The 13,333-nt window shown below is 38.3% G+C and overlaps 1 protein-coding gene across 3 annotated transcripts in view; it reads left to right on the top strand.

Moving 5' to 3' along the window:
- LOC136283874 (uncharacterized) overlaps positions 1–12,353 on the top strand; it is a 17,149-nt gene extending 4,796 nt beyond the window's left edge. For 2 of the 3 annotated variants that reach the window (XM_066173393.1, XM_066173394.1), the window contains exons 2-3: positions 3,826–3,932; positions 8,006–12,353. In XM_066173393.1, coding sequence (XP_066029490.1) covers positions 8,048–11,689 — 3,642 coding nt within the window. In that variant the 5' untranslated portion in view covers positions 3,826–3,932; positions 8,006–8,047 and the 3' untranslated portion in view covers positions 11,690–12,353. The remainder of the gene's footprint in view (positions 1–3,825; positions 3,933–8,005) is intronic. The other variant, XM_066173395.1, reaches the window with a different exon arrangement.
- Positions 12,354–13,333: the final 980 nt, after the last annotated feature.

The following is a 13,333-nucleotide window of genomic DNA, read 5'->3' as shown; positions in this document are numbered from 1 at the left end:
TTCAACTGAAATCCTAACACAGAAAGAATACAAATGCTCAATTATTCTCAAGAGAAGTTTTAAAAGTTTGAAGTAAGTTCTTGAGGAAAAAGCTCAACTACTCTGGCAACACAGCAAAGGCATGCACCTGAGCTGATTACCCTTGACACAAAGTATAAACAGCTTTTGCTTGTATATTATTAACAAAGGACAAACAACTGGCCTCAAGTCTGCCTTCCAAAAATGGCTATGAAAGTGTAAATGGGAAGCCCTTAAAAAGAGTATTAAGAAGTTTTATGCAACAGTTTGTAGGAAAGATGGGGAAGATTATGATTTTGATAGCTTTCATGTAATGGTTACTGCTGTTGATGAATACCTAACCAAGAAAGAGTAGGAATGCTCGATTATCCATGACAGAGCTTAAAAGTTTGAAGCAAGTTATTGAGGGAAAAGCCCAACTACTATAGCAAAAAGGCGAAGGCAAGGGGCTCAACTAGGGAGCCATGGCATGATATAAAAACAACTAATGAGGAAAACATTCATACTTTTTCTTGTATATTATTAAAAAGTTATCACATGATTTTCCTCATAAAGTTTGGAATAAATCAGCATTCATAGAATTTTCCAAGGCTACTTTTCTATGGGTTGGTGGAAAATTTACTCGTGCTGGTTTATCACAAATTGCACTTGAAATCATGTGATTATCTATACAAATAGGTGATTTTTATGAGAGCTCATAATAACTAGTCTGCCTAGCTGGAAGTTTTGTTGGGGAGCACCTGAGCAAGGTGCACAAGGAGAATGAAAAACAAACAACCTAAAGTAAAGGTCTGCTACGCTGGCTACACACATCATGTGCGGTTCAAACCAACTTTTGTTATTGCTTGTACAATAGTAGTAACAATTATGTAAGCAATTGGTGGTTTTCACTGTCACATGATCAAAATCTTAAGTAGTGAAAACCATTATTAGACCATTTCTAGGTTCTCATGATCTAGAGATCTGATGCTAAAGTTAAGGTGCGAGAACAAGACTAAGTGCAAAGTCGCTTGAGATGAATGTCTGTATAAGGATTTAAGGGCTGTTTTAGTGAAAATACAGTAAAATACTGTGAGCAAAGATTTCTCAAAATTCGATGTGGGAGGTTCAAAATCTATTTATGGGGAGGAGGCATTCAGTTAAGTAATGATGGGAAAGGAAAGGAAAAAGCAGAACTGTTTGATATAAACATGAAGCTGTATTAATTAAGTAGATAAAACTGGCTGCTTCTGCTAAAGATCACAAAAAAACTGTTGGAGAAGAAATTACAAACAAATGAGAGCAAATTGCCAGACCCTCAAAGTTTGAATGCTTGGATGTACAACTTCCATAACATTCCAGGGTTCTTGTTTGGCTTCCACATGCAGTCTTCCTTTTAAAAGCTGTTTTAATGTTCATTATTTAACCATTGTTTTTTTTTCTTGCTGACACTTTGAGAGGAATTACTGTAATTGACAAAAGGAAATGAAACAAAACAAAATGGCACTTCGTATGAAAATCTATCATTCACCAAATGAATTCAAAATCTGCAATTTGGGTAATGGAAATACATATTTTGATAATTATGCCCTTTCAACAGTTGATCTTATGATGAGAGTAGTATAGTTTTCTGCAAATAAAAAGGAACACTCTAAAATGAGTTTTCAGAAAAGCATAATAAAACTGGGAAACTTTAAGATTGAAAAATCATCAGATGCCAGTTTTGAACTGATGTACAGTAATGTTATCAAGCTTGCAGAGAAAATGATACTTTCAGAAATTGAAATACTAACTGCTAATAACATTGTGGTAATTTTTGCTGCTGTTTTAACCAAATGGTGACCGTTAAGGCCAGAGTAGTACAGATGTCAGCAAAGAAGATTATCAAGACACATATGGAGAAAAATCTGCCATCCTGTTGTGTTTCTTCTGTAGATTTAGACAAACATTACACTCCACTGTTGAGTGATGCTACAAAGTATTGCTTCAAACCAAAATTTCAAAATTACAAAATTACAATCATCAATTTCCATGACATCATGCTTTTTGGCATACTTTTATCACAAGGAAAGCAAGATCTCCCAATCAGAGAAGAAAATGTACATGTAACTGAATTTCTTCTTGATTTGCCACCTCTCACTACAGTGTAACATAACTTTCAATAACAAAACAACATTTAAGAAACACAGCGATGAGAAACAAAGGTTTGTTTATTTTTTGTAATTTGTTCTAGTGGAACACCTGTTTCCATGGCACTTGAATCAGCTGTATTTCTTTTTGCTAAATGTTAGTTGAAAAAGGTTTCAAAACTATTCCCATTCTGTTATGGAGGGTGCTACATTTAGTCAAACAGCAGTAGTTAAAGAATGGTACTATTGTAACCAACTCTATGATACCTGTGTTTTATTCCAGTTTGTTTTTTTCAATTAATTTGACAAAATTAGTTTTTAGTGAAACACCTGATCTCCTAAAAGAAGTTACAGCCAAGGACTTCATTTCTTTTGAAACTCTGTATGCAACCTCCATTTCTGTGTGTATTCTCTTTCTCAAGAATGTTCTTTAAAAAATGGTCTTAATAGTATCATAGTTCTTTCTGTTCACTACTTGGTAATATAAAGTCAGTATGGGTGACTTGGAAATGCACTGTATATGTGTGTATTTCATCATGAAACAAGGTTAATCTTAAAATGTACTTTTGATTACACTGTAATGGTTGTGTGAAATTGTAATAACTACTATGTGCTGTAAAGGCTGTGAAGTGCATGTTGTAAATCTTCACTTGATATGTTCATGGTATTTGAGGCTTTTTTTTTTCATTTGGAAGGGTAAACAACAATCATTTATTTGAAGTAACTAAAGTGCAAGTTTAATTGGAAGAAAATTTTCCACCCATTTGTAGGAGAAATGGTCATTTGCCTAGTGTTTGCCTAATATCTATTTTCAGTGGTGCAATGGTTAGGTACTGAATGTTTATAAATATGTTCAAGTTAGAGAGTTTGTTCTGTGAGCTGATGATTGTATGACAGGAGCAGATTATTCTTGATTGGAATGGAAAGGTTTTTTTTGTGATTGCTTGTTATGAATTGCTGTTAATCACCAATTTGCTTTCCTAATTTTGGAGGGTTTATCTAGGTCAATCGCTTGATTAAAAATGGCTACCACTTTGAAATATTTAGGAGCCAACTGGCTACTGGAAAAAAAAGTTCATTTGACACCCTCTGATACTTTATTGCAAAGTAACCTCCATTTTGCAGCTTGGAGCATCTTGGGCCCTGTAAGGAGTTTGCCCTTTTCTTTACTTATAGGGGAACAGTAGCATTTTGAACTTAGAAACATTGTTTTGTAGGGAAGCAACTTTTTAAGCCTGATTCAAACTTTGTGGCACCAATTTATTTTGTAGTGATTAAAGAGCCTCCATCCTTAAATTTGGCACCTTTTGCGGTAACAACACTAAGGCTTGAAATAATTTCCTTGCTGCCCCTGGTGACGTGCGGTCAAACATACTTTCTCAGATACAATCTATTTTTGGTCAGTCAACTATCCATTAAGTTATACCTCAGTAAATCAACCCCCCTCCCCCCTCTTACTTATATTTTACATGCAGGCCTTTTCCCCCTCTACGGGGGAAAAAGGATGTAGCTGTTTTAAAACCTGAACTTCACTCAGAATAAAAGTATTCTTTTTATGTCTTCATAAAAAAAACTGATCAAAATGTTGGGCCATCTAAGGAGTGGATCAGACAAAACCTATATCTGACTGGACATTGACTGTTGGCCAGCAACTATTTCAGCCCTTAGTACTAATCACTGTATCTGTTTCCGCATGCAGTGCACTTGTCAAATAGAGGTTTTGGCCAGAGTCAATCAAGCAGAAATTAGCCTGCACAATAGGGGAGTCTGGACAAGCATGAGGCAAGCCCAAGGAGAGCGTTGATGGTGAGTCACTCGTGAACAGGGAGCATTTCATTTCTTGTAGTCCTCTCCTTTCTCCATTCTAACTTCTTCCATGACTTAGAAAAGGATTGAACTAATAGATAAAATAAATTATGTCCATTCTGTGAGTCAGGCAGAAAGAAATAGGACTTTCAAATGTCAAAGTACTGCCTATGAAGACAAAATACAAGGTTCTAAGCAAATCTGGAAGTTGTCCTCTTTTTGGAATGTGGCAAAGTTAGATCAGTTGGTAGTATGATGAAAGTGATAAAGTGGAAAGGAATATCGTATAATTTGCTGAAGGAAAAGTGACTTTTATTGATTATGTAGAGAAAGTTATTATTATGGAATATTTGAAGAAATGAGAAAATTATTGTATTATATGATTAGACCTAAGCAAATGTATCGTTTTTTCTAGCTTGCTTAAGCAATGTTGTTTGGTCATTGGTGTCAGGGAATATAAATCTGTGTTGATCTTTCTGCCACAGGTCAAATATATGTTCAGTTTATTTCCAATTTCCCAACACAAATGCACCAAAAAAAAAAAACAAAGACAAAAAACGAAAACAAGACCGAAAAAAAAAAACGGAAAAAGGCTATGCTTTACTTAAGGTGATTCCTCAGTATTGCACTGTGCATCCTGTACTGCGCCAAAAAAAGCAAGTAATCAGGCGATTAAGCGCGCGCGCATTCCGAGACTCGGTACTGTTTTCCAATAAATAGACAGATGAAGAGGTACGAATTACCTTAAGAGCGATAGTCCGTAAATGTCGGACCAGGTCAAACAGGTGGGTTCACATATTTGGCTCAAGTTTTGCATGTTAGGAGTTCTAATCACAAAATGGATATTTTAAGATTGAAATTTAGGGCGTCTCAGACATGGAAACGAGGCTGACCAAGAGCAACTTTTCAATGCCTGAGCTTCCTTTGCTTTATCATATTTGTATCTTTTTTATTATATTATTTATAGTATCATATTTATTATAAAACAAATCTGCAACTTTTCCGTAAATTTCAAAGAAAAATGTAAAGGGAGGCGTTTAAAGGTGTCATTTAATTTACTCAGTTTTTGGTGTTTTAAGATACCTGAAAAATACCTTAATTTCATAGGTTTGTAGCACTGTTGCTATGTCGAGTTAGAACAATTTGTTAGTTTCTAAAACATCTATCAAGGTTCCCGGGCATTTAAGACGCAGTCTCTTTAAAAGCGGTCCGGTGCATTTAGGTCCAAAAAAATCGACTTCTTTCAAACTTTGTACATGAATTTGTTTTAGTTTGAAAGTAATCGAAACCACCTTGGTTTTCCGAAATATCGAAAAATTAATTTCTCCCGAGCTAAAATTGCTTCTAATCAACACTCAAAGGCCCATATTTGACAGCGCCGATCATCAAAAGAGGCTCAAATTCCTGTTATCGTCTTTTCACAAAACTATTGAAGGATGTTTTTGCATCTCATATTTAGATCGACCTTTATGAAAACAACACACGTAAGTTTTTCTTTTTAAACGGTTTTTGTTTTCTTCGTGAAATGTTTTATTTCTGACAATTTTATAACAACTTGATGTTTGTATGATGAAATAGGATGTGGTTTGTCATCGTGGTAAACAAGATGACGTGTTCTTCTGGATTCCCTGTGAGTGCTCTCTTTTCGATTGCTAGGAGGTAACAAAGAAACGTTGTTTACCTGAATAAATTAAGATTTAAAGTTGCATATTTACGGTCATAGCAGCAAAGGCAAAGTACGTAACAAACTGAAAAATTATTTTCAGTGTCAAAAACCGTTAAAAAAACTGACTTGATTTGTTCTCATGAAGAATAGATCTAAACAGCGAAGCAAAAAATTTCTTAAACGAGAGTTTTGTGAAAAGACGAGCACGGCGATTTGTTGATCGGTGCTGTCAAAAATGGGCCTTTGAGTGCTGATTAGAAGCGATATTTACTCGAGAAAAAATAAATTTTTCGATATTTCGGAAAATCAAGGTGGTTTCGATTACTTTTAGAGTTAAAAAAAATTCATGTCCATAGTTTAAAAGAAGTCGAATTTTTTGAACCGAAATGCACCGGATCGCTTTTACAACGATTGCGTCGTTAATGTGGAACCTTATCAAATTCCACTGGGCGGTGTGGGAGCGCATTAAAAATTGCCCAGCTCTGAATTTTCTACTGAAAATAACCTATGACAAGTAACAAATTGTTTTAACTCGACATATCAACAGTGCTACAAACCTCTGAGCTCACTTTTTCCCGGGGATCTTAAAACACCTAAAACTTAGTAAATTGAATGGCGCGTTTCCACCCTCCCTTTATATTTTTTACAAAATAAACTACTGACTATTTTTATAGTAAAAGTCGGTAAAAATATGAGAAAGGAAGAGAAGCCCAGGCGTTGCTCTTGGTCAGCCTCATTTCCATATCCGGGACGGGCTCCAAATGGCTGCGAGCCATAATTTCCCGCAAAAAGTAAATTTCAATCTTAAGGATACGGTAGACCTTCCAGAGCCATTTTTCAATTTTTTTCTTTTAATGTCGAACTAAGCATTATCATCTTAACTATAGTTTCCAAGAAAAATTTTGGTAAAGTATTGATACGCGCACGTGTTATTTACAAAAACGTATTTTCGAACTGAATTCTTTGGCCCACCGAAGTGTGAATAGCCAATTATGGCATGTCAACATATATGACTCCCGAAGTGTTTCTTGGGGCAAAGCATCCTGATCCTTGAGTTCCAATCGCGTAAAGATCACCTGTACATGGAGATCTGTCTGTGTTTAAAATTAGAGTGTGAATGGAGAAAGATAAAAGAGAGAAGAGTTCATGGGTGAAAGTAAGAAAAGAAGCCTGGCTGTCAGCACAAGAAGTAGAGAAATTCGACTCAGAAAGGCGTAAGCATCACACCGAAACGAGTTAGGGCTCTTGGTTTAGGCAATCTTCGTCGCTCGCACTTGATCAACAACCATTAAGTTTTCCCGCGGCGTGCTCAAGCTGCTCTTAATTTGAAAAAAATAAAAATAAAAAGAGTTGAAATCAAATTGTCGTTCAGCAGAATTGAACTAAAGGTCTGTCGTCACAGGTATCTGGTAGCTAATTACCCACAAAATATGGACGCTTCTGTGTTTCTATTGGCGGTCGGCATTTCGTGTTCTTCAGAAGATTAACGTAACTTGACATGTGGTCACTCAAAGGCGTGAATTGGTGGGAAAACTTTGGAAGCGAAAAAAACCTACTTCGTTTTTACGTAAATGTGCGTTTTTTGAACTAATTAATAGGGTATGTAAACGTTAAGGATACCTTGAAATTTGGTCCGAAGGCTCAATGTACCAATCTAAAAACCCACGTGGGGTAATTCCGTTTTTTAAAATGGATCTCCCGCAGTGGCCTCCGACGCAATGCGTATCGGTAAAATTTTGATCAGCAAACTTAACAGATAAATTGCAAAGCAACTAATAAGAGTATCGAAAAATCCCCACACAGTTTTAAAGACCAACCCCCCAGGACTGAGATTGTGCAGAAGTTTCATTTGTGCGGTCAAATTTGATATGCGATTAATTCGCTCGAACAAACTTAATTCATTTCGCATCGTCGCGCCCCATTCGGTTTACAATAAGATCAAGCTAAAACGAAATAATTTTTTGCCGAATATTACATTTCATAAACCTTTCCATTGAGTTATAGTTATGGTAGTTATGCTTCAAATAAGGCGGTTTTTTTCTTTCCTTTTTTTTGCGAAGGACACCCGCGAAGGTATACCATATCCTTAAAATATTCATTTTGGGATTAGAACCCTAACCAAGTTTACATGCAAAATTTGAGCCAAATCGGTGGACCTGCCTGTCTGACCTGGTCCGACATTTACGGACTATCGCCCTTATTAAGGTTTGACATTGTGTTGAATGCTCCTTTATCCTCTTCTTCCCCTCTGAGTGCTGGTTTTGTAATTCTGCTCTAAGATCTAGCAAACCAATTTGAGGAGTTGAAGGGAAAATTTAACTGCAACAAAAATGTGTACGAGAGTCGAGAGTACTAAACAGATAAGCGATAAATGTTGAAAGTAAGGAAATTTTATTGTTATTTTTAGCACAGACGTGTCAAAAAGTAAAGGACTTGACCAAAGTTGACAATGGCAGTAACGTACACTTCAGAGCGGTTAAACTACTACAGAATTTGTTTTGTTGTCACTGATATAATGACCGAAGGTATGCGGACAATTTTCAAACAAGAATGGGACAAACGCTACAAAACAACACTGGGAGAATGGAAAGATTCAAGTAAAAATGGAATGGACTTTTTTCGCTTGGAATCTGAACGTAACCGACTAAAAAATTGCCGTATTTTGAAAGCGATGGTTAGAGGTGACACAGCTGAATGGGATTCTGTCATGCTGTTTCATGCCATCCTCTACTCTAATGCTATCTGCGATCTTAATCCAATTGTTCGCAGTAATGTGGATTTTCTGAGACACTTCCGCTCTTGCGAATTTGCCCACGTGCCACAAGGATGCCTCTCGGATGTTAGAGTTAGCAATGTTATTGCTAAAGTTGAAAATGCATTTACAGCACTCGGTCTTGACACTAATAGTATTCGAGAAATAAAAAATCAAACCAGTTTTTCTACCGAAGAGCTGCAACGTGTCTGCAAGAAGGTCGACGATCTCAGACTGGAACTGGAAGAGAAAGAGAAGCTATTACAGGCTGTTATGGACGAGCGAGACTCACTTCAAAGTCAACTACTCTGCGATGTCAGTTCATTTTGCATCCTCCCTCTTCCTCCTTCACACGAAATTTCACCTAGAGACTTTGAAGTTGCGGAAATAATGGAAAAGCTTAATCGACTTAAGTGTGCAAATGAAAACACCCTAACATGCCTGTATTTGTCGGGAAATCCTGGAAGTGGAAAATCACAGCTGGCCCGTTTAGCTGGTAAGCGGTTCTACGAAGAAGTCCAAGAGTCTGTCGCTTCTTCATTTGTAATGACATTAAATGCTCAAAACACAAAACAACTTTTGGCATCGTACATCTCTCTCGCTCGAAATTGCAAATGTGCAGAGTATACATTGACGAACATTATGAACGCTGTGAATTTTAACACAGACGAGAAGATTTCAAATCTCAAGACCTTAATAAGCGCAAAGATTACGCATTACAATTCGTGGCTGTTGGTGGTTGACGATGTCACAATCGGATCTAATGTCCATGTCCATTTGCCAAGTGCAGGGGATGAACAGTGGGCAAGGGGGCAGATGCTAGTGACAACTCAGGACACTGCGTCTATCCCTTTAAGAAGCTCTTCCATCGAACATATCTCCATCACTAAAGGTATGCATCCTGTCGATGCCAGGCTTTTGTTGCAACAGCTCTCTGGAATCATGGACTGTGAGATTGCGGGCGAAGTAGCACGGGCGTTAGATTTTCAGCCCCTTGCTTTGGCAGGCGCTGGCATTTATGTCAGAGACTTACGTAGTGTTACCAAGAGTTTTGACTGGAATGACTTCCTTGCGAAACTAAAAAGCGGCGTCAGAGCTAGCACTGAAATGAACCTTTCAAAGACCAACCCAATCTATGGAAGATCCATGACCGAAGTAGTAACAATTGCCGTAAGAAAAGCCATGGCATCCGACACAATCTTAAAGCACGTGTTAATCTTCCTCTCTGTGTGTGCACCACGACCACTGAGTGTAAACGTAATTGTTAATTACTTAATGAACATGGATGATAAGTGTGAAGACAAAGACGCAATTACATGGAAGATGAAAAAGAGCTCTTTGCTATTATTTCATGAGGCGGAGAACGGTACCTATGTTCGAGTTCTTCAGATTGTGCATGAGGCGGTGAAAGGATTTGTCAAGAAGTCTCTTCCCACAGACATCTCAGAATCCGTTCGAGGAGCTTTGCGAGCATTTTGTCAGGTTCTAGGAGATAGTCCTATGGATGACTTGCTTGACAACATTGTTCCACACCTCGAGGCTATCATCACGGAAATTTCCATTCTGGACTTAAACTTCCTAAACATCACGCCAGCCATTCCTCATAGTTCTGTTACAAAATGTGGTAAACTGTGCGAGAGTAAAGGTAGATTGGTGTCAGCAAAAAGGTACTTTCAATTGGCGTTATCACTGACGATCAGTAGGGAAGAGATGGATGAAGCAAAAATCAAGTCGTTAATTGCAAGTGTAGACGTACATTTGGGTGATTTTAGCGAGGCCCTTTCTTATTATGAAAGTGCTTTAGCAACCTTTTCGAAAGTATTTGGACCACAGCATTTAGAAGTTGCAGCTGCATGCAGTTGCATAGGTTCAGTTCTACAAAAGATGAATGAAATGCCAAAGGCCTTGGATTACCTTTTGAGGGCTTTAAAAATTCAGCAGAATGCCCTTGGTCCCGAGCATGTGGAAGTGGCAAGAAGTTACAACACCTTGGGTGCCCTTTTCTGTGCGTTGCATGACTTGACACAAGCTAAAGAATACCACCAACGTGCCTTGGCCATTTACTTAAAAGAAGAGGGACCTGAACATGTCGATGTTGCCACTTCTTACAAGGAATTAGGCAATGTTTTCCGTGCAACTGGTGATTTGGAACAGGCTAAAGAGTACATTGATCGTGCATTGTATATTCGTATGAAAAAGCTTGGCCCTGAGAATGTTGATGTGGCAACCTGCTACAATGACCTTGGCCTTGTGTGCTGTGAGTTAGGTGACCAAATCCAAGCTAAGGAATTTTTCGCTCTTGCAATATCCATTTTTCACAGAAAGCTTGGTCCTGATCACAATTATTCTGCAACACTGAATAGTAACTTAGGCTTTTTGCACAGCAAGATGGGTGAACTGTATGAAGCCAAGAAGTATTATGAACTTGCGTACGATGGTTTTCTTAAATTAAGAGGACCCGAGCATGTTAGTGTAGCCAATTCTGCGAGAGCACTTGCGAAAGTAAACTGCGACCTGGGAAACCTGCAAGAGGCCAAACGTCTTTATCAAAGCGTCTTAGACATTTACCTGAAGTCTGAAGGCTCTGAACACCCAGATGTGGCACAGACTTATTACAATTTGGGTTTTGTTGACAATGAGATGGGGGAATTTGAGCGGGCGAGCGAGTCTTACAAACGAGCTTTAGAGTTGGGACTTAAAAAGCTCGGACCTGGACATGTTGACGTCGCTACTATTTACAGTGGTTTAGGTCTTGTTCTTCATAACATGGGTGACCTGAGAACTGCAGAGATGCATTTTGAGAGTGCCCTTCAAATTTATTTAAAAACATTCGATCCCGAGAATCCAAAAATTGCATCTTTGTATAATAACATGGCTGTTTTGTTTCGTACCACTGGTGACTTGGAGAAGGCAAAGGATTATCATGTTAAGGCCCTAGCCATCCGTCGTAAAAACTTCGGGAACGACAGTGTGCAAGTGGCAACAACTTTAAACGACATCGCCCTTGTGCACTCTGAACAGGGTGACTTTCATCAAGCCAAGGAGTGTTATCAATGCGCTCTGTCCATCTACTTCGCGAAGCTAGGAAGAAATCATTTGAAAGTGGCACATGTTTATAGCAACCTAGGCTCTTTGAACAGCGAGTTAGGTGATCTTCAACAAGCAAAAGAATGTTACGAAAGTGCTTCTCATTTGTACCTCAAAAAGTTGGGTCCTGAGAATGATGCTGTCGCCAGCTCTTTCAGTGATCTTTCCCGTGTGTATCATCAGATGGGGGATCTTGAACAGGCAAAGAGTTATTGTGATAAGGCTCTTGCCATTTGGCGGAAAAAAAAGTGATGAATCTGCTTATCGCTACGGCGTCATATATTTTCAATAGCACTTTTTCCTGGCCAAGCTTTGATGGGGTTTCGAACAACCCGGCCTTTGATGATATAAATCGGACTTAAGACCGGAATCAGAGCAAAATCAAAGAATTTTTGTGTCGCGAACATTCGCGTACAAGGGTCATTTCAAGATGCTCCTATTCGATTAGAATTTCCTTCGATGGTTCGTTACAATGCGTTTACTGAATCCGGAGGCTTTCGCAGGAAGTAGTTATTAAAACTGGCAATACATTCTAACATTTTAGGATGTAATGTATCAGCGGTCAACAAACAAGCTGAAATTTCATTAATTTGTAATTTGTGACTCGCTTAATCCAACAATGTTTGAATCCCATATCTCAGTTCTTCCCTCAGATTGGTTGTCTTTGTCTTTGTTTGGCCTCAGCTTCAGTTGACGCTCTGTGAGCTATTTTCAATTCCTTCAGTTCAACTTTCAATCAAATGAGCATTATCCTTTGTTTTGTTTCAGAGTTACTTTGAGACACTTCCAACTGTACTAAACTCTGTTAAAGGAGCTGACTAGCATCAATGAAGTGGACGACCTTTCTGTTTCTTTGAACTTTCTTAGCAATTCGGCCTTAATTATGTCATTCCCACCTTCGTCACCTTACTTTTGGTAGTCCGACTGAAACGAAGGAGAATTGCAAAAAGGAAAAAAGTTTTTGCAGAGGTTATTTGTTGGAACGCTTCTTGTTAGGGGTTGCTGTTTTTCCGCACTCGGCCTTGTAGACTTCTTGTGTCGAGATATTTCTAGCTGTATTGTGTGACATTTAGTAAGATAAGTGATCACAGGCGGCCCAAGCTCACGTCTCGAGAAAGCCAACGATGAATTCATGAACGCGTCACGCGTTGTGTGACTCGGTATTAAGTTACGGGAGGAAACGTTGAAAATTTGAACACGTTATAAGGAATAGTATGGGGAACGAAATATGGTCGATTTACAACGATAAATATTTCGAAATATGAATATTTTACATGTAAAATCAATAAAAACTTACTCATGCCCCGTGTATCCGTCGTAGTTTCTGGCGATTTCTGCCGTTTTAAGCTTGCTTTACTATCACTGTTATGCATGTCAAAAGACGAAGTTGCGTTGTCAAAAGACGAAGTCATGCATAACAGTGATAGTAAAGCAAGCTTAAAACGGCAGAAATCGCCAGAAACTACGACGGATACACGGGGCATGAGTAAGTTTTTATTGATTTTACATGTAAAATATTCATATTTCGAAATATTTATCGTTGTAAATCGACCATATTTCGTTCCCCATACTATTCCTTATAACGTGTTCAAATTTTCAACGGTTCCTCCCGTAACTTAATACCGAGTCACACAACGCGTGACGCGTTCATGAATTCATCGTTGGCTTTCTCGAGACGTGAGCTTGGGCCGCCTGTGATCACTTATCTTACTAAATGTCACACAATACAGCTAGAAATATCTCGACACAAGAAGTCTACAAGGCCGAGTGCGGAAAAACAGCAACCCCTAACAAGAAGCGTTCCAACAAATAACCTCTGCAAAAACTTTTTTCCTTTTTGCAATTCTCCTTCGTTTCAGTCGGACTACCAAAAGTAAGGTGACGAAGGTGGGAATG

Source organism: Pocillopora verrucosa, chromosome 10 (assembly GCF_036669915.1).
Source record: "Pocillopora verrucosa isolate sample1 chromosome 10, ASM3666991v2, whole genome shotgun sequence".
Classification (NCBI taxonomy): domain Eukaryota; kingdom Metazoa; phylum Cnidaria; class Anthozoa; order Scleractinia; family Pocilloporidae; genus Pocillopora; species Pocillopora verrucosa.
Note: the sequence above shows the minus strand (reverse complement) of the source record. Positions and strands in the feature narration are given on the sequence as shown.